The sequence below is a fragment of the Protopterus annectens genome, chromosome 1.part0, assembly GCF_019279795.1.
Source record: "Protopterus annectens isolate FY-2018-M chromosome 1.part0, PAN1.0, whole genome shotgun sequence".
NCBI lineage: Eukaryota > Metazoa > Chordata > Ceratodontiformes > Protopteridae > Protopterus > Protopterus annectens.
In genome coordinates this window covers 768,436,833-768,458,109 of record NC_056725.1, presented here as the reverse complement: position 1 = coordinate 768,458,109, position 21,277 = coordinate 768,436,833, and the positions used below count along the sequence as shown (strand labels likewise).

The following is a 21,277-nucleotide window of genomic DNA, read 5'->3' as shown; positions in this document are numbered from 1 at the left end:
GATAGCCAGACCAGAAGACCAGAATACAGATACCTTTTTAAAATATCTGCACATCACCTCTGTCATACTTTTCATAATTATTTGTTTTTCATAAAGCTTAACCATATAGGGATGCTTAGATTTTCTCTGCTCATGTGCAGTTATAAAAGTATTGATTCAGATCCACAATTGAAAAAGTACTGACTCGGATCCACTAAAATTAATGATAATTCCCATCCCCCAGTGTGATATAAACTCTTGTGTCAAGAGTTTAGTCAACAAATGCCAGATCAGCTGCAGAATCTGGGAATTTCCACTTGAAAATGTGAAAGTGAAAGTGAAAGCTTAGCAGAGTCATTTTTTTTTGTTTTGTTTTGTTTCGCAGAGCTGCTCTGTCTGCACATTCTCTGATTCTTTTTTACAGTTCTCAGTAATTACACAGAAATATGTCCAGAGGATGCAATGCTGGATTTGATCGTCATATTACTATCTTCTCCCCTGAAGGGCGTCTCTACCAAGTTGGTAAGCTGATCCATTTGATGTTTGTGGTATGGAAAAGACAGGATCATGTTCAGAAATATTGAAGTCTGCCTGTGCATTTCCTTTGCGAACAGAAAAACTAAATAACGTAAATAATTTTGAGATGGGACCTTACATTCTAGTTGTCCATAACCCTGGAACACACTCTGGTTCTGGCAACTGTTTCCTATGGATTTAAGATGGGGAAATTCCATAATGCTGTAATTTTTTTCCTGTAAGGCCATCCCATTTCATGCTTTAAAGTAGTCATGTGTCTTGTTTTATTGCAGCAGCTTTCGGTTCACTATTTCTGTGTCAGATCAACTCCAAAAGTCATATTAAAAGCTTCTACACAGTGTTGTTTTCTGTTCCTTTTAATATGTCTTGCTTATTTTTGATAAATATGGCCTCTGAGGGACAAGCAAAAGTAAGCAACAACCATAATGCAGAGTACAGTATACTCATAATAAATGCACAGCACAATGATGAATTTTTAATTATTCCCTTTATACGTTCTGCTTCATGTTCAGATTAAAACTTTTTCAGCCCCTGGGATACAATAATGTTCTTGCCCTGACAATAGTTAGCGTGGTTCAAAAATATATTTTCCATTTTCTCCTCTAAATTCATACAGAAATTCTCCACTGATATAGTTGTTCTGTAACAGCCCCAGCTATCAGTCATTTTGTTTCATTGCACAGGTGCTGTAATCTGTTTACCACTAGATAGTTGCAGAACATGATGTGACAGTCTGTGTACACTGCAGTATATTCCTCATTCCAAAGACTGATTTATATAACACCCCAGGTGAAATAGTGTCCTATCTTATTCGCTTCCCCAACAAGGACATTACGTTTCCGGAACATGTGGTCGTATGCAGCAGATGGAAAGAACCTAAACCATGAAATCAGACTATCTAAATTGCTAATTTATTTTATCTATTTCATTTTGGTTTTGTTTACTGAGTTTGTCCGACTGTGTTTAGTCAAAAAGCCCTTTTCAACAGCTGCAACATATTACAAATATTTTTAAACAGACATTCAGTGATGTACATAGGTTCATAGGTAGGTACTAGGCTATTGGCCCTAGGGCCTGTATAAGCCTAGCCAAAAGGTACCCTGGCTTACGCCACCCAAGAAAATTATTTTCCTGTGCCACTGTCGAGCAGAGCCACAGAAGTGATCCCCGGGGTGAATTTCCTATCTCCCACCAATCATCAAGATTTTTCTTGAAGAGTGCTAATGAGGAGCTTTGTTTGATATAGATAGGTAGTTTGTTCCAGAGTATGGGAAGTCTCTGGGACAGGAATCTATCCCTCCAGCATGTTCTGTTTATTGTGGTGACAAGGTTTATGTCCCTAGAGCATGTAGCTGGGATTTCTTTAAGTGGAGCATGTCAAAATGCTCTGGGTTTGACATAGCTTTGTGTGTTAGGCAGAGATCGCCTCTGAGTAGGCGATATGCGACAAAGTAAAGCTGCAGTTTTTTGAGACGGTCTGCGTAGGGCATCTGTTTGAGGCTGGTAATCTTCTTTGTGAGGTATTTCTGCGGTCTTTCCAGTTGTTGTAGATGTCTTGTGAGGTACATACTAAAAGAGGCATTGTACTCTATAATGGGTCTAATGAGTGACGAGTAGAGGGGAACAATTACCTCTTTTTTTCCTAGATGAGAAACCTTTTGTGATGAGGTGTGCCACGTAGAAGGATTTCCTGACTACTGTGATTATGTAATTATCAAAGGAGAGACTACTGTCCACCTGTGTCCCAAGGTCTCTTATCACACTATCGGTGTTAAGTAGACTACTGCCTATGTGGTAGTTCATGGGTACAGAGTTTTTACCAAAAGGGATGACAATGCACTTTTTGGCATTGAGCTTGAGGCCATGGCTTTGACACCAGGCATCTGTCTCAGTGAGGCCCTTTTGTAGGATGTCCACATCTTTTGGAGTTTTGATTATGGCTCCTAGTTTGCAGTCATCTGTGAACTTCATTAGCCAAAGACCTTCTGTGTTAGCCTGTATTTTGGAGAAGTAGATACCAAACAGGAGAGGACCCAGGACTGAACCCTGTGGTACTCCACTTGTCACTGGTCTGAAGTTGGATTTGGAGTCTGCTACTTTCACAGTGTGGGTTCTGTCAGTGAGCCAGTTGGCAACCCATCTTGTGACATAGGGATTTATACCTAGTTTAGTGAGTTTATCTATAATTCCATAGTGGGGGATGGTGTTGAAAGCCTTGGCGAGATCTAGATAGGCTGCGTGAACCACCTTACCCTCATCTACGGCTTTGGTGACTGCTTCAAAGAAGTCTATCAGGTTTAGGAGACATGATCTGCTTTTTACAAACCAGAACTGGGTGGGGTCCTGAGTTTGGAGATTGCCAATGTCATTGTTTTAAGTTCCATGATGATACGTTCCATAGCCTTGCAGACCAGGCTCGTCAGGCTAATGGTGTGGTAGTTTCCAGGGTCTGTGGTGGCTCCCCCTTTGTGGAGTGGGATAACCATTGCTGTGTGTCATTCAGTGGGCACATAGCCTGAGGAGAGGCTATGATTGAACATGATACTTAGGTGGGGTGCCAGTTCGTTCTGTAGTTCATGTAGAACACAGCCTGGGATGTTGTCAGGTCCTATAGATGCTGTGTTCTTGGCTTTGGAGAGTGTGTTTTTACCTGTGCAGCCATGATTACAGGAACTTTGCATTCTTCTGGTATAGAGATGGGCCCTTTAGGGGATGACAGGGGGTAAAGTTAGCACTGAACCTATCTGCCAGGATGTTGGCAATATCAGTTGGTTCTGTATATTTAGTGCCATTGTGCTGTAACTCAGAGCAGATCTGGGTGTTGCCATTGAGATTCTTGACATAGCTATAGAATGCTTTGTGGTTGTCTTTAGAGTCAGTGGCGATTTTGTTTTCATAACTAGCTTTGGAGGATTTTATGAGGGATCTCAGCTTCTTACTGAGGCTGACCAGGGAGTTTCTCCAATCATGGGATTTTACTCTTTTTTGCAACAGTTTCTTTCTTCTGTTGTAGAGTTTGTTTATGGCAGTGGACCACCAGATTGGCTTCCTTTTTTTGGAGGATAGCATCTTGGTTCTGTTAGGGATTGCACGATCCATGCACTCATGTAAGTGCTTATAAAGTGCATTTGTGTAGGATTCAGCAGTCATACCTCTATTGTCCGTCAGCATGGGTGTCGTGAAGTTTGCCACTTCTGTCTTAAGAAGCATGAAGTTGGCTTTAGAGAAATTTTTTACTGTTGTTTCCCTAATGAGGGGTGGGGGATGGATGTGGATGTCTAGGGTGATTAGCTTGTGGTCTGATCTGACCAACAAACAATTGACCTCTGATGTGGAGCACCAGTTGCCCATGTTGGTAATAACCAGGTCTAGGATATTGCTGCCCCTGGTGGGGGTGTGGATAAGTTGATCCAAGGCATTGGAATTTATGAATTCCAGAAAACATTGAGCACAAGAGTTGGTACATGAGTAGTTTTCCCAGTTAATTGTGGGGTAGTTGAAATCGCCCATTATTAGGGTGTTAGGTTGTACCCTAATATTTTCCAGTGTATCAAGAAATGAGGAGTGGGAATCCTGGGGCATGGTGGGGGATCTGTAGCAAGCTACAATTTGGATTGCGGTCTTGCCCAGAGTTAATTGCACTTGGATAATCTCGGATGCATTATGCTGAGCAACTAGCCTGGAGGTGTGGATATCCTTAATGAATATGGACATGCCTCTGCCTTTAGTGTTTCAGTCCAGGTTAGGTGGCCAAAAGGTCTGGTATGAATTATAGCCTGGTAATGCAGGGGTACTCTCTGGAGCCTTGAACCAGGTCTCTGTCACTGCACAGATGTCGATGTTCTCCATTTTAAGGAGTAGACATTAAGTAATACACATTCGCAATTACTCTTACATTGGCTAATTAGGTTACTTTCATGTGAAATGAAGGCAATTACGTATTATAATATAAAAGATATTATTATGCATTTAATGTAAACTGAGCATTGAGCATTTGAAGAGATGTGTTCGTGAGTTTGTCAAACAGATAATAGATCTTGTGATTAGTGCTTAGAAATTCAAAGAAATGTAAATGAAAGAAAGAACTTGGTAGGGCAGAAAATGTTAATATTGTAGTTAACAGATGAAGTATTAAGCAGGTTCAAAAACAAGTATATATGGTTGTCGTAAGGTTTATATTACAAGAATAGAGGTGCGGTGGCGAGCAGTGTCATAAAACTATGCATATGGCTGGGAGATGCTATTAAAACTATTCCGGTATTGGTGAGGACATAGGATTCTGAATGAAAAGAAATGTCTTGGCAATATGGCAAACTGAAGATAACAATGTCATTTATCATGGAGATATACAAGCACAAAGCCATTGGTTTGATAGGTGGAGCTTTAGTTGTATTTTAAATGAGTTTGTATTCTGAATGGATTTTAATGTTAGTAGGATGTGGTTTCATAGTTTGGAGTTAGATGTGGCTTCATAGTTTAGCTACACTATTTGAATATAGAGAGTCACTTGGAATATTAGATAAACTGAATATAACGATAAGTGATTTTTCTCTAGAGCATAAAATTCTATTGGGGTAGGTAGGATAGGCAATTTTCTGCTTAGAGAGAAATCTGTGTATTGAAGTTAGCTGAGAAAGAGCTAGGTGGTGTGGTAGTTCTAACCAGTTTAATTCTCTTTATTGTTTACTGCAAGTTTGGCTATTTTATTATAACATTGCGCAAGTTTAGACAGTTGTGAGACTTGGAGGTTAGTGAAGACAGTAGTGAGGAGAGATGGCAGTAAGAAAGTAGAGGTTATATATGTCTCCTGGCTATGTCAGTGAGGTAGGTTTTGTTGTATATAATGTATCTAGTTTTTGCTGAGGTTGTTTTAACCATGTGCAATATGTAGTGATCAAGTGTCAGTTGGTCATCTATGATGACACCCAGTGATTTTTTGTGGTATTACTTGTTCTATCACGTTATTGTTGGCAGAAACAATAGTGAATAATGTTGTTTTGGTAGAGACGTGTTTTGAGGATAGGTAGCAGTAATTTATTATTTTTTTAGGATTTAGAAGTAGTTGTGAACTATTCGGCCATATTTCAATCAGTAAGAATGATTGTTGTATAAGGTCTAGGAGTTTAGGGACAGAGGAAGATTTGGAAGAGCAGATTAGGGTTAAGTCATCAGCATATTAAAATAGGGTAGTATTTTTGTAGCAGTGTAGAGGTCATTGATGAATATGTTGAAAAATATGGGACCTAGATCCTTGTGGGACACCGATAGTTACAGGCAAGAAGGCGGAGAAATCATTTTTCCCTTTCACTGCTTGTGCTGCTTGTTTGAGAGGTTGCTATGGAAACAATGCAGTAAAGAGTTGTTGAGCCTTAAGGATAAGAGCTCATATAACAGTGTTCGGTAGGAGACGGTATCAAATGCTTTTGACAAGTCTAGAAAGAGAGCAGAAATTAGACTTATGACATTTCTTTCAGTGTTTTCAGTAATAACAAAATTCTGCAAAACAGCAGATGTGAGCAGAAGCCGTTAGGTTGAAGACAAAAGCAGATTGTCTATTAGATAGTTGAGAAGTTGCGTCTGAATACATTTTTCTAATATTTTGATACAATGGATCAATGGCAATCGGCCTATAGTTTGAAAGATCTGTACTGATTCTACCCTTGTTCAGCACAATAATGAATTTTTTTTCTGTAGCAAGAGATATTTGCACATATAGACTGATTTATCAGAACTGAGACTATATATGCTATTTTAAGATATCTATCAGGTAGGTTGTCAGGGGGAAGTTGTAGTAGACTTTAATTTTGTGCGGCACTTCTTGATTCTGTCTGCGGGAACTGGATAGAAGGAGAAATGTTGAGGAAGGTTATTTAATTGAGTAGGAAATTAACAGCTTGATAAACTGCCTGGTTGGTAGATTGCTATACTTTCTGTGTAAAGTGGATATTGCATTGCTTGGCTACAGTATTATTTTGTTTCTGTGTCTTTGGTGCTGGCTGTGTAGCTTGTCCTGGATTTAACAGTTCATTGACTGAGGCCCATAACAGTTCTGGATACTTAGTGTGCATGTTTTGATAAGTTGAGCAATAGGTTTCCTTATCTTTGGTGATATGTAGTTTTGTTAGGGTTCTTAGTTGGCTATATGCTAGTAAAGTAGACTGTTTTATTTTTTGTCTGGACCTCCCAGGCTTTGTCTCTTTGTTTCACAAGTTGTTTAGCTGCTAAGGAAAGGTATGGGGCAGGGATGGCTTTGACTCTTTTTATTCAGAGGGGAGGAGCTGGTATGTTTAGAACACCTAGGGTAGGAAGATTTTATTGAATTCAGAGACAATGTCATTACTGGGGAATAGTCTTTAGTGACTCCCAGCTGAGATGTAGTGAGTTAATAAAGGTGTCTTCATGAAAAGTAGTAAGTTTTCTTACCAACTGTAATGATGTGTTTTAGGGCTGTTGCTTTGGTGAATTATGGTGGCGTTGGTAAATGATCACGTAGGCTTTCTGATAAGAGTTCTACGGGTGATATTTTATTTGAAAAGGTTGTTAGGATCCAGTCGAGGGTCGATTGTTTGGCTGTGGCTTTGTTGTATCTAGTTGGGGTGGTACTTGTGCAGATATATATTACTGGCTGAATTTTCAGGTTGTATGATTTGCCAAGCTACATTAACATTATTGAATATTATGGTTTCATGAGGGAGTTTGCAGGACACCCAGAATTGTTACCTGGGGTTATATATTTACCAATGATTGCGGTTGCCTTGCAAGTGTTTAGTTTTAGCGTGGCTAGTAGGATTTCTGAGTTAGAGAAAGCTGGCAAGTTTTTAGGGGAAGGGCGATATCTAGTGTGTGTGTTTGTAGAAAATGGCAAGACCTCCAGCGTTTTTGTTGGTTTTGTCTATTCTGATAATGTTATAGCCTGGCAAGGCAATTTCTTCATTTTTTTATTTCCTGGCAGAGCCGGGTTTCTGTGGAAACTAAGATGTCTGGATTGTGTAATGCCATATATAAATGCACTTCAGGGAGCTTGTTATAAATACCTAGAAAGTTGGTATTTATATGAAGGACAAGGTGGGACTCGAAGTGAGATGGTAATAATAAAGGAGCTGCTGTGAATGTAATATCTGGTGTCTGAATATGCTGAGATGGGCCTTGGTGTGGGTGGATAACACCACTGAGTTTTAAGGTTATGGAGGTATGATGGTACAGGTAGAGACATTTTTGATAAATGTTATTGTGACGACTGAGGAGAGATGGGTGAAGGCTGCAGCCTAGTCAAATAGAATTTAATATATAATTCTATCAACTGTATAAATAAATGTAGAATACAGGCTTGTGTTTTTAAATGTAGGAAAACACTGTGAAATGTGGAACTGCAAAATATGTGAAAACATTGCACTCTACTGGCCCAGTGAAGCATGTTGTATCCTTTCATGTTAGAATTCAGCCTGAGGGCGGCTGGATGAAGATTTCATGCCCATTGTTTTAAGGCTAAAGTTTATGACCAGAATTTAGATGTGGAAGGTGCTTTAATTGCTTTAGTTTCTGTTAGCATATACATGTGAAATGTCTTGTATCGTAAGTTTCTGAGGAGGTGTTAGATTGCTAAATAATGCAGTTTGTGGCCTGAGAACTCAGACCAGGTGTTAAGATGATGCAATATGAATACTGGGAAAACCTAAGTGCCAAAAATGATGTAATTTTGGGAGGGCCTTAGAGACATGTTTGTTAGTAATGTTTAAATTCTATTTCTCACAAGAGATCTACAGCATTTTGATCTGGACATCTAACTTATCAGCACTCTGCTTATGCTCACATGTAAGTTTGTAGCACTGTGATATCTTGTAGGAATAGTTAAAGCTAGTAAAGATTAATTAGGTATTTTTCTTTGAAACCAGACCTGGCCTACTGTATTATTTTAAGTTTCTGTGTGATCTGTGAGCTCCTAGATATCTCTGTGGTGTAGTAGTTTTGTCTTGTGTTTTAATTATTTATTATTAAATATTTTTAAAACATTCTACCTGTGGCTGCTTTGTGTAGAGATAAGCTTTAGAGTACATTGCATATTTATATAGAGTTTATTGTAATAGGCCACTCTGATAAGCCTTAGACTCTACAGTCACATTACCATTGGATATTAATATTGCACAGTAATAATTGAACACCCTTTTAAGGGCCTTTTAGTAGTTGATATTATTAACTAGGTGGTGTCAGTAATTACTACCGTATAGTCTGGGTAAAGGGGCACAGCTGGAGAATATGTGTCAGCCTTTCCCAGGAGTGTCTGTAAAGTATATAAATACTTATCTCAAAGTGTGTGTGTGTGTGTGTGTGTGTGTGTGTGTGTGTGTGTGTGTGTGTGTGTGTGTGTGGTGTCAGCTATTTGGGCAGGGACACAAAGTACTGGTTGGACAGAGAGGGTACTGGAGGTTTTAGCTTACCCAGTTAGGCTGGGACCTGGACCTTATAGCTGTGCCAGTGGGGAGTCTTATTGGGGACCTGGTGAGCAAGGGAAAAGCCAGCCCCAGACTGACAGTGATCTCTGTGTGCACTTAAGGGAAATTGTGCTTTTACTGTGTGTATTAGTTATCCTTTCCTCTCCTAGGAGACAACCTCCCTGGTGTTAGTGGTGAGGATTGAGGCTCCTTGATTGCTGGGCCAGGGCACGGTCATCACTAGTGGTGGCAGTGGTGGGATTGAGGCTCCTTGATTGCTGGGCCAGGGCACGGTCATCGCAAGTGTTTGGCAGTGGTGGGATCTACTTCACATCCTAATTGGCTTGTAGTGGTGTGGGGTAGAGCGAATTCCTGTAGCTTATGTACAGTGATCTCTAAAAGTGTTTTGTACTCTAAAACAGCCACGCAGTGTATATCAAGAGTTCAGATCACAATTGTTTATTTCTTTTGTTAGCTTAGCGTTAGTCAGGGTGAGCAGGCAGCATGTCAGCAGAAGAATATGGAAAGCTGACAAGGAGCCAGCTGGCAGAGATGTGCCATGCTAGGGGGCTGGTGCATGGAAACCTGACTAAGGCAGACCTGATTGCAGCCTTGGTTACAGCTGCATCAGAAAACAGCAGCCTGGAGGATAATCAGACTGACAGTGGAGATAATATTCTTGGAGAATGGACAGCTCAGCCTTTCTGCGGTGGACTTAAAAATCCAGCTGGAGCTAAAGAGACTTGAGTTGGAGGCCAGGCATATGGAACGGGAAGCAGCCAAGAGAATGAGGAGCCTAGAAGCTGAAGAACAGGAATGGCAGAGAAAGCATGAGAGGGAAATGCTGAGTCTTCACCAGAGTCATGGAGGTAATGGGGAAGGGAGTAACAGGACCCCAGAAGCACAAAAGGTCAGTAAATTTCTTCCACAGTTTAAAGAGGGGGATAATTTTGATAGCTTAATTCATATGTTTGAGTGGGTATGTAAACAGTTTGAAGTTGACCAAGGGCTCTGGGTATGGTTCCTGACCCCCTTACTCCATGGTAAAGCTGTAACTTCTTTAGCAAAAATGCATGATACTGACTGTTTTGATTATACTGCTGTAAAAATAAATTTGTTAGAATGTTTTAAGCTAACACCTGAAATGTATAGGAAAAGGTTTTGTGAGCATAGATGCAAGGCAGATGAAAATGTATGTGAATATGTTGTTGAACTGAGCACTTATTTTCATAGCTGGGTGAGTGGATGTCATTTCACCACTTTTAAAGGGCTGGCAGACCTTTTGGTAAGGGAACAAGCCCTTAGCACTTTGCCTGAGGACATGAGGATCTGGTTAGCTGATAGACAGTGTGCTACTACAGAGGAGTTGGGGAAGAAGGGAGACTTATGCTTAGCAAGCAGGGCATCCCTGCACAGGAAAGGGACCCCCAGTACTGCTCATGGGACTAAAGGAACCCATGATGGGCAGCACAGACTGTCCCAACAGAATCCTCCAGTAGCAGGGGAAGCCAGTAGTACAGGTATATGTCCAGGAGCTAGGGTTAAATGTTTTTAATGCAACCAGTGGGGCCATATGGCATACAGGTGTCCACGGAGGCAAGGTGGGGAACAAAAGGTGAAAGAGCCAGTAAGTGAGAAAGACAAAATGCCAATAGTGGATTGTCTTGAGACAACAGGGTTATGGAACTACCATCCCGCAGATGTTCTGAGAGGGAAGGATTTGGATGAGACAGTACTATGTACTTATGCAGTTACATGCAGTGAGGCTAGGAGACAAGCATGTGAGTCTGGTAGCCTGGGGGAGACCCAGACAGACTGCATACTTGCAGCCAGGACTGCTGAGGTGGTTACTTCAGGGAGTGAGCTACGCTGTAGCAGTGAGACTGAATGTGAGCCACAGCTCCTTGTGGGTACTGATGTTCCCTTGGACAGGGTAACTGCAAAGGTAGAGGTGAGTAGTAGTACCCAGGCTGACAGTGAGGCACCGCTGTCAGAAGATGCCAGACTTCCTGTGGAAGAAGAGCTGGGAAGGGTTACAAGGAGAGACTTGAGACAGGCCCAGCTCTCAGACCCTACATTGCAAGGCCTGAGGCAGGTAGCTAGGGAGGCACCTGATTCTCAAGGGAAGGGGAATCTGTATACTGGAACAAAGGGTTACTGTACAGAGAGTGGACCCCTGAGGGAGGGCTAGAAGGTGAGAGAGTACAGCAGTTGGTAGTGCCTAGAGCTTACCATCTGGTGCTTCTAGCCATAGCCCATGATATTCCCTTTAAAGGTCATGTGGGCATAAAATGTACAAAGAGGCATACTATGCAAAACTTCTATTGGCCTGGAATTTCCAGAGATGTAACAGGGTACTGCAGGACCTGTGAGCAGTGCCAAAAGGTAGGCATGGCAGGAGACAAGGTGAGAGCTCCTTTGATGCCTTTGCCTGTGATTGAGGAGCCATTTCAGAGGGTAGCTATGGATATTGCGGGTCCTCTAAGTACCCCAAGTTCCACAGGGAAAAAGTATAGCCTAGTGATTGTAGATTATGCTACACGATACCCTGAGGCAGTGGCTTTGTCCTCCATTGAGGCCGAGAAGGTTGCAAATGCTTTGCTAGAGATTTTTAGCAGGGTAGGTTTCCCAAAAGAAATACTGTCTGACAGAGGTGTCAATTTTATGTCAGACCTGCTGGCTTGTCTGTGAAAGTCCTGTGGGGTGAAGCACATGAAGACCACCCCCTACCATCCCCAGACTAATGGTCTTGTTGAGAGGTTATACTCTACAATCAAGTCCATGCTATGGGCATTTGCAGATCAGTTTAAGAGGGAGTGGGACAAATATTTGCCCCATCTGTTGTTTGCTTACAGGGAGGTTCCCCAGGAATCCACAGGTTTTTCACCCTTTGAGTTGCTGTATTGGCATAGGGTGAGGGGACCTCTAGATTTAATTTGAGATGAGTGGAAAGGTGAATGTGAGTCTCACAAGGAGTCTGTTGTGGCATATGTCCTGAAACTCAGGACAAGGCTCAGGGAACTCATGGCCCTGGCCCAGGAGAACCTGGCAGAAGCCCAACAACAGAAAAAGGTGTGGTATGACAGGAATGCTCGAGCTAGAGAGTATGCTGTAGGGCAGCAGGTGATGGTTCTCCTTCCTGTCAGACACAAGTTGCAAGCAGCTTGGGAGGGACCCTACAAGGTGGTAAGAAAGGTAAGTGCTGTTAACTACATGGTGGAATTGCTAGCCAGACAGCAGGGGCACAAATTGTACCATGTTAACATGATGAAACCTTACCATGATAGGGTGGCCCTTGTGATGAGCAGAGCATTTGCAGTGGATTGCAGGAGGAGTCTGAGGGAGATCTGGGGACTGAGCTCCTCAGTGAGGCTCGGGCTGACACCTCGGTGGAAGGGGTAGCAATGACCCAGCAGCTATCTTCTACCCAGGTTTGAGAAATCCAAGCAGTGTTGCAGGAGTTTGGGTGCATGTTCACCGGGAAACCAGGGAGCAATACAGGACCCCAAAGGCCTATCAGGCAGGCCCCTTATAGGGTGCCTGAGAGAGTCAAACAGACTCTGAAGGAGGAGGTACAGGAGATGTTGGAACTAGGGGTGATTCAAGAGTCCAACAGTCCCTGGGCCTCACCAATGGTGTTGGTGCCAAAGAAGGATGGCAGCACCAGGTTCTGTGTGGATTACAGGAAATTAAATAGTCACACAGTGTCAGATGCTTACCCCATGCCTAGGACAGATGAGGCCCTAGAGCAGCTGGGTGGGGCTAAGTATCTTACAATCATTGATCTTACCAAGGGTTACTGGCAGGTGCCCTTGACTCCCAGTGCTAGAGAAAAGTCAGCCTTTGTGACTCCTTTTGGCTTGTATGAGTTCACAAAGATGCCCTTTGGGATGAAGAATGCCCCAGCGACTTTCCAGAGGCTGGTAGATCATATCTTAGCAGGAGCAGGAGGGGTTGCCCTTGCTTACATGGATGATATTGCTATCTACAGCCATTCCTGGCAAGAGCACCTTCAGCATGTCAGGGAGGTGCTGGGCAGACTACAGAGGGCAGGGTTGACCATTAAGCCGAGCAAATGTCAGGTGGGTATGGCAGAGGTCTCCTACCTAGGACATAGAGTGGGGAGTGGTAAGATAAGGCCAGAACCTGCCAAAGTGGAAGCTATTCAGGCATGGCCTGCACCTGTTACCAAAAAGCAAATGAGGGCATTCTTGGGGACAGCAGGGTACTATAGAAAGTTTGTTCCTAGTTATAGTAGGATAGCTGCTGCCCTCACAGACCTGATAAGGAATAACAGGCCAGATAAGGTAGTGTGGACCCCAGCATGTGAGCAGGTATTTCAGAAGCTTAAGGAAGCTTTGGGAGGACCCCCTGTGTTAGCCAGTCCAGATTACAGCAAAGACTTTGTTGTGCAGGTGGATGCTACAAACGATGGGGTGGGGGCTGTAATTAGCCAGATTTCTTCAGAGGGAGAAGAGCACCCAGTGGTTTATCTCAGCTGTAGGCTCCAACCCAGGGAGGAATGCTATGCAGCGGTAGAAAAGGAATGTCTAGCCATAGTGTGGGCACTACAAAAACTTCAGCCTTATCTGTATGGAAGAAAATTCACTGTGATGACAGATCACAACCCTCTAACATGGTTAAACAGAGCCAGACAGCAAAATGCCAAGTTGCTAAGATGGAGTCTGGGGTTGCAAGCATATGATATGTCAGTGCAGCACCACAGTGGGAGTAGCAATGCCAATGCAGATGGGCTCTCAAGACAGGGAATGGGGTGAGATACACCCAGATAGACCTGACACTCTCAAGCGACGTTTCACAAGGGGCACTTGAAAAACTTGCTTGAGTTCCCCGGGGGGGAAGAGATGTGACGACTGGGGAGAGATGGGTGAAAGCTGCCAGCCTAGCCAAATAGAATTTAATATATACTTCTATCAACTGTATAAATAAATGTAGAATACAGGCTTGTGTTTTTAAATGTAGGAAAACACTGTGAAATGTGGAACTGCAAAATATGTGACAACATTGCACTCTACTGGCCCAGTGAAGCATGTTTTATCCTTTCATGTTAGAATTCAGCACGAGGCGGCTGGATGAAGATTTCATACCCATTGTTTTAAGGCTAAAGTTTATACCAGAATTTAGATGTGGAAGGTGCTTTTATTGCTTTAATTTCTGTTAGCATATACATGTGAAATGTCTTGTATCATTGTAAGTTTCTGAGGAGGTGTTAGATTGCTAAATAATGCAGTTTGTGGTCTGAGAACTCAGACCAGGTGTTAAGATGATGCAATATGAATACTTGGAAAACTGAAGTGTCAAAAATGATGTAATTTTGGGGGGCCTTAGAGACATGTTTGTTAGCAATGTTTAAATTCTATTTCTCACAAGAGACCTACAGCATTTTGATCTGGACATCTAACTTATCAGCACTCTGCTTATGCTCACATGTAAGTTTGTAGCACTGTGATATCTTGTAGGAATAGTTGAAGCTAGTAAAGATGAATTAGGTATTTTTCTTTGAAACCAGACCTGGCCTACTGTATTCTTTTAAGTTTCTGTGTGATCTGTGAACTCTTAGATATATCTGTGGTGTAGTAGTTGTGTCTAGTGTTTTAACTTTTTATTATTAAATATTTTTAAAACCTCCTACCTGTGGCTGCTTTGTGTAGAGATAAGCTCTAGAGTACATTGCATATTTATATAGAGCTTATTGTAATAGGCCACTCTGATAAGCCTTAGACTGCATAGTCACATTACCACTGGATATTAATATTGCACAGTAATAACTGGACACCCTTTTAAGGGCCTTTTAGTAGCTGATATTATTAACTGGGTGGTGGCAGTAATTACTACTGTATAGTCTGGGTAAAGGGGCACAGCTGGAGAATCTGTGTCAGCCTTTCCCAGGAGTGTCTGTAAAGTGTATAAATACTTATCTCAAAGTGGGTGTGTGTGGTGTCAGCTACTTGGGCAGGGACACGAAGCACTGATTGGACAGAGAGGGTACTGGAGGTTATAGCTTGCCCAGTTAGGCTGGGACCTGGACCCTATAGCTGTGCCAGTGGGGAGTCTTATTGGAGACCTGGTGAGCAAGGGAGCAGCCAGCCCCAGACTGACTGTGATCTCTGTATGCACTTAAGGGAAATTGTGCTTTACTGTGTGTATTAGTTATCCTTTCCTCTCCTAGGAGACGACCTCCCTGGTGTTAGTGGTGAGGATTGAGGCTCCTTGATTGCTGGGCCAGGTTACATTTGTCACAGTTTTGCTTAATACCCAATTTGTGAGTAAACACCTGTTGCCTTGGATAATTGCACTTATGCAGTAGGATATATGGGTGCTGGTATAGATAGGGTGTGACTGGGAGATGAGAGTGAGAGGTAATTTCCTTGGTGGATAAAATATAAGACATTTGTTGGAATTATGAGGATAATGGCTGGAGGTAGGATGTTAAATCTGCAAGAAGGAGAAGAAGAGGTATTAATATAAGGAACTGCATGAGGAAACACAGCTTCGCAGGTGTGTACTGGGCTAATGACCACTGGGGTATTTTTAAGCCTAGCCACGCATCCTAAAGTTCTGGTGCCCTTGGTAGTATATTAAAGGGCTTGGGTGATGAAACAATTATAAGCAGGGACCTGGGATGTAAAGCATTTACAGACTGCCTGTGTTCATTAGAGACACAGGTGCCTAACTAGGGGTGAATTTTCAATTCACCATCCAGTTGTCCAAGTTACACTTGAATTGGGTTAGGAAGGAATTCTAATTCACATTGGTGGGGAGCCTGTTCCAGAGAAGGTGTAGTCTCTGAGATACATACTTGTCTGTCCAGCAGGTCCTATTTATATCTCAGGCAAGGTTTCACTCTTTGAATGGGTAATTCTGGTGCTTTTTGTTTTGCACATATGCAGGATGTCCATCAGAGTGGGATGTGAAGATGCCTTGTATGCTAGACATAGATCTCCCCTCAACAGCCTGTAGAAGATAGAAGGGCAACATGTTTGTGAAATGTAAGAAACCAAGGCTTTTGACGGACAGAGGATGAGGATGTACTTTAGATAGGAAGTAGGGAGGGTTTATTTGGGGAAAGTAGAAGTTGAAATGTTGAATAATAAATTGTATTCACTCTGTTGCCTATAGGTAATTTTGAGATGTGTGGTGTTTAAGAGTATAGGCATAGGGAATATTGATATGAATTAGGATGGATTTATGTGGTGAGGGGTCTATTAACACCATAGAATAGGTATGAGTAAGGGAGAGTAGTAAAGTAAAAATTACTGATTTAATTGTGTATGGATATATAGACTTTGAGGGTAGAGGTGTGTAAGCAGTATAGTGACATAAGGAAAGGCTAAGAGATAAATATCGATCTGTTTGTAGTATATGACAGAAGACTACAAGAATGAATGGAAGGGGGTTTGCAATAAATGTCTTAGAGATACTGTTGGGGAAGGGACTCAGTAGGAGTGAATATAATGCAAAGCAGTATGGGTGGGGGAAATATTGTTGGGAATGGTGCTAAATGTTAGATGGAAGTTGGGAATAGCTGAAAAGAATCAGGAATGATTTTAATGGCAGTAAAGTTGTTTGGAGAGTTATAGGGATTAGATGTCACAGGTGATAGGTGTACCTGGGAAGTATAATGGCAGAGTAAGGTGGGATGGATGGGAATTGGGGAATAGGGTGTGTACTGGGTTCACCACCCTCAGGCTGTTCATTACAGAAAACAACCAGCTTATAGCTGATGCTCAGCAATTAGCAAGTAGGAACAAAATAGGGCAGGTTTTGCTCCATTTACTGAATGCAGACAAGAACCTAGGTGTATGAAGTAATTGGTCTACAAGAGTGTAATCTAATGGTCCAGAGAAAGGACAGGGACCAATCTGATAAGTGGCCCCTAGAATCTAAGGACTACACCTTTGGGGGAATGTCACAGAACTTTCCATCACAGAGTTGGCACATATCTGATTAGTTATTAGACTAGAGAGAGAGCCACTAGTGAATGACTGGCAATACACAAGCTAAACTGGTGTTACTTGGTTAAAGTATGAATACAGATTCTATAATTCAGTGTAAAGAGCTCAGAAAGAAAGATGCACTTCTTCCTTGATTATGTTATGTTACAGAAGCATATTTTCATTTATTTCGGTCTTAGCTAACTAGATAACACAAACACACTCACACTGAACACAAGTGCTTGTTTTCATGTGGGGCCCTCAGTCTAATTAGGTAGCAAGCACAAAGTCATACAACTTGCCAGCAGAGTTTGTGGAAACCAGAACAAAGTCATCACTGCATGTCTTGCTTGTATACTTTTGCCTGTATACTATCCACGGGATTCATGAAGCTAGGCGCAAGGCCGGCGTTAGGCTTGCGCTGACCGTGTGGCGTACAGATGGAGCAGTACTGCCATATGCATATTGATGAAGGCACGCTGCCACCAAAGCACGTGCATAGGAAATGAGCACAAGTGCATGGGGCGTGTCGAAGTGCCGCACGGAGGCGTGGAAATGTCGGCTGTTGACGTGCAACCTAAAATGCTGAATATCACAGTCGGCCTGCAATAGTAATCACACCTGTCAGTGCCCGGGGATGCTGAAATGTATGCAAAGCATGCAAGACAGTTCTTGCGAACACAAAATTAATAAGCAAACACAAATGCACGTTAGCGAATACCGAGTCTCCATCCCTCGAACAAATTACATTTAAAACCGTGTGCCCGTATTCTAATGCAGTGTTGATAGTTATACCAAGTGGAAGTGAAACGCATCATGTTAACGCACCGCCAATAGCTAAGTCTATGCCAATGGTCAGGGTTACCACCTGTCCCACATTGTGAGGGATAGTACACAGCTGGGCAGTTGTGTCCATACCAAAACCATGATAAATGTAAAATATCCTGCGACCGTATGACATAATTATGTCCCACATCACATGTAATAGTCACATACAATAGTTATTTCTATATGTAACATACCACATATCACAAGAAATAGAATAAGCAAGTAAACGAAACAGAAGGAGCAAATAAACAATAAGCTAACATGTAGGCATAAAACAAAAGTATTATCCGTTGCACTGACCGTGGGTATGTGTTGTCCTGTAGAAATTGATCTGTGTCCAGAATATAACCCATCCTGGCCATATGAAAAGGTGGCAACCCTACCAATGGTCAGAGCATTCGGCGAAAATCTGCCCATATGCAGTCCAAGCTGTTCTTGTCAGGATGTGTCAAAGTTGAACGGGTATCACCCGGGTGTACCTACCATGTCATGAAAGATACGTATTTGCGTGTACCTATGTGCGTGATGTACAGCATGTGGATGGTGAAAAATGCCAGGGTAGTCCTCACAACCATACAGGTACCTGACATATGTAGTGTATGCAATGTGTACCCTTGACCATGCCATGGGCCATCAACCAAAGAAGGGATGGATGGAGTGTTTGGAATATGTGTGTGGGGGAGATGGATAATGTTATAATCCACAAAGGCGAGACTGTGTTGGATGCACAATAGGTGAACTGGAGGTGTATGAGGCAGCAACGGGTGAATCAGAAAGACACATAAACAACAAACATACACATCCGCAATACAACCTGACAGGCCATACTGTAGAACACAATCACACAAACATATGAATATTAAAATGTGTGATACACATGTACAGAAATGTCACCGGCACATACTCACAGAATGGTCTGGACGGAACTGAGCCATCCAACTGCAACACACCTGGATGCATAATTGAATACCCATCACCCCTCTACAGCACACAACCCGGCCCCATTCCTGAATGTCCACCAAATCCAGCCATACTCGGGCTACTAGCCTGGCGCAGCCATATCTACACATACTGACCACTACTCATATATAGTAGGCAGTGTCACCCTAAGCAGTGTCAGGATTGCAAACTATGTATCCCTTGCATGTAAAACCCCATCACATTTTTGTACGTCCAGGAAAATCGAAGGTTGTTTTCTTGTTCAGTTTTTGGATATCCCTCATGGGATAAATATCTTGAGTAAACAGCAGACACGATGTCCAGTCCTGTAGACATCTGGACACAAGTTGTATGTGCAGTAGTGGCTCACAAGACTGCTCAGCCTCCTGCCGGTCATGCAGAATCTACTACCCAGGATCAAACACCGGCCCGTGATGCACATCTCCCCACATGAATTATTGAGAAAATATACTGTACACAGTCGCATAGTGGCACTTGGAAATAGGGTGATTAAGGTGCTGACGTAAGCAGGGTACCTCCTGTCCCACTTTGTGAGGGACAGTCCCTGTTTGGGTAGGTGTGTCCTGACCAAGAATGATACAATGGCAATGTCCTGTGATTGTAGGAAATAACTATGTACCATATTTCATGTAACAGTTGCCTAAAACAGTTATTTCTGGATGTAAAATATGTAATCATACAAGAAACAGAATAAGCAACTAAAGTGCTACAGGAATAGGCTCTCATCTAGGAAAATAATTAATGTTCTAAACCCTGTACTGACCGTGGGTATGTGTTGGCCTAAACAATCTGGTGTGTCCAGAATATATCCCATCCTGGACATATGAAAATGTGGCAACCCTACCAATGGTCAGAGCATTCGCACAATAACTGGTCAGCCTCTTAATCACTCATAATACCAGTGACCTTTGGAGGAAAGGTGTTGAATGACACTTGAATGAATAATGACAATAATTAAGAGTAATAGACGCTTTTAACTTCAGAAAATAAGTATTAATACATATACTCTGAATCTGTCAACACGTTTCAAGTTAATAGTAGTAATATTGTAGAAGTGTCCGTGATTGTCCCTGATTTGTCATTGCCTTGACCCTGTCACTGTTGAAATTAGTCCCTGAGTGTTTGAGAGGTCCATACACATATGTACACCAACCAACTGTCATATTTGTTGACAGTACTATTGAATACCTGTAGTGAAGTCGTAAGTGATGGCCAGAATAATATCCTTCGGATATAGGGAGGTAAAGGCAGTGGGGATGCGCGGTGTACATTCAACTGTATGGGAAATGTAAATAGGCATGTAGGTGTATGTACAGACAGATATATATATATATATATATATATATATATATATATATATATATATATATATATATATATATATATATATATATATATATATATATATATATATATATATGAATGAACATGGTCACAATAAAGCATTCATAATGAATGTGAAGGGAAGAAGGGAAACACCAGTGGAAACACCCCCCACCCTGTATTATGTAGTAGAACCCTCCCCCCCACCTGATATTATGTAATGCCAACATAATAATCTGGTCAGAGGTGCCCAAACCCCTGCGTCTGTAAACACAGGTAGAATGTTAAAATTGGGACCAACTCTGTCCATGTGCTACGTCTGACATTTGAACAGGTACAGGGCAGTTCCGGTCACCAGTCGGACAAGCCTAAACCTGGATCACCACATGAACACCCTGACAATCAAACACATGTATGTGCCAGGACTATAAGCTTTGAAGTTCTGAATATTCTTGGAGTGAGTAAACATGCAGCACGGGTCCAGAGCAGTAGGGAATAGGGAATGTTGCATGTGTAGTACTGTGGTTTTCCCAGCAGGAGAATGGATGCCTGCTGTGTAAGTGAAGTGGTGAGGAGTATGTTAGGGTAGCTATGAACCATAGGTATAAATATAAATGAAGCAGAACACCAATAGTGTAGTGGTTGGAGCATCCGCCTAACGTAAAGGCATTCCCGGTTCAAGTATGACTATAGCACATATCATTTTCCTATGTAATGAATGCCTCTGTGCTGTAAAACCAACATTTAAACATGTAAAGGCGAACGTGTGTTTCGCATGGGGCCATTAACCGGATTCCTTCAATCAAAGTGGTACTGTCATAATGAATAAGGCACACGTAAGCACAAAGAAGTGGCAGTAAACATATGTAACTCACCATAAGCATATGCAAGTGCGCCTGCTCGGGCGTAAGCAGCTCCCAGCATAGCAAATGTATGTTGTTATGTACAGATGTAACTTATATACATATATACATATATATATATATATATATATATATATATATATATATATATATATATATATATATATAGTATTATCGCAACCAGATTTTCATGGTTGCTAAATTCACATGCTGCAATGAAAATCATTGCGGGAAACACCGTAAGGTGCTATTTTACATCCTTACTGATGAAAAATCAGTTTGGCTTACATTCAGGAAATGAAACAATCGTGCAAGTCTTCTTCCTGTTTTGCGTACATTACACATGCACGCTTCAATTGGCAGGACTGCTGTCTTACTGAGGAAAAGAGTAGTTTAACTGGGA

The 21,277-nt window shown here is 42.0% G+C and overlaps 1 protein-coding gene across 3 annotated transcripts in view; it reads left to right on the top strand.

The window, feature by feature from the left end:
• Positions 1-316: 316 nt before the first annotated feature.
• The window catches only part of LOC122794445 (proteasome subunit alpha type-6-like), a 428,663-nt gene continuing 407,702 nt past the window's right edge, over positions 317-21,277 (top strand). For 2 of the 3 annotated variants that reach the window (XM_044062841.1, XM_044062851.1), the window contains exon 1: positions 320-501. In XM_044062841.1, coding sequence (XP_043918776.1) covers positions 426-501 — 76 coding nt within the window. In that variant the 5' untranslated portion in view covers positions 320-425. Of the gene's footprint in view, positions 502-21,277 lie in introns of all 3 variants that reach the window. The other variant, XM_044062831.1, reaches the window with a different exon arrangement.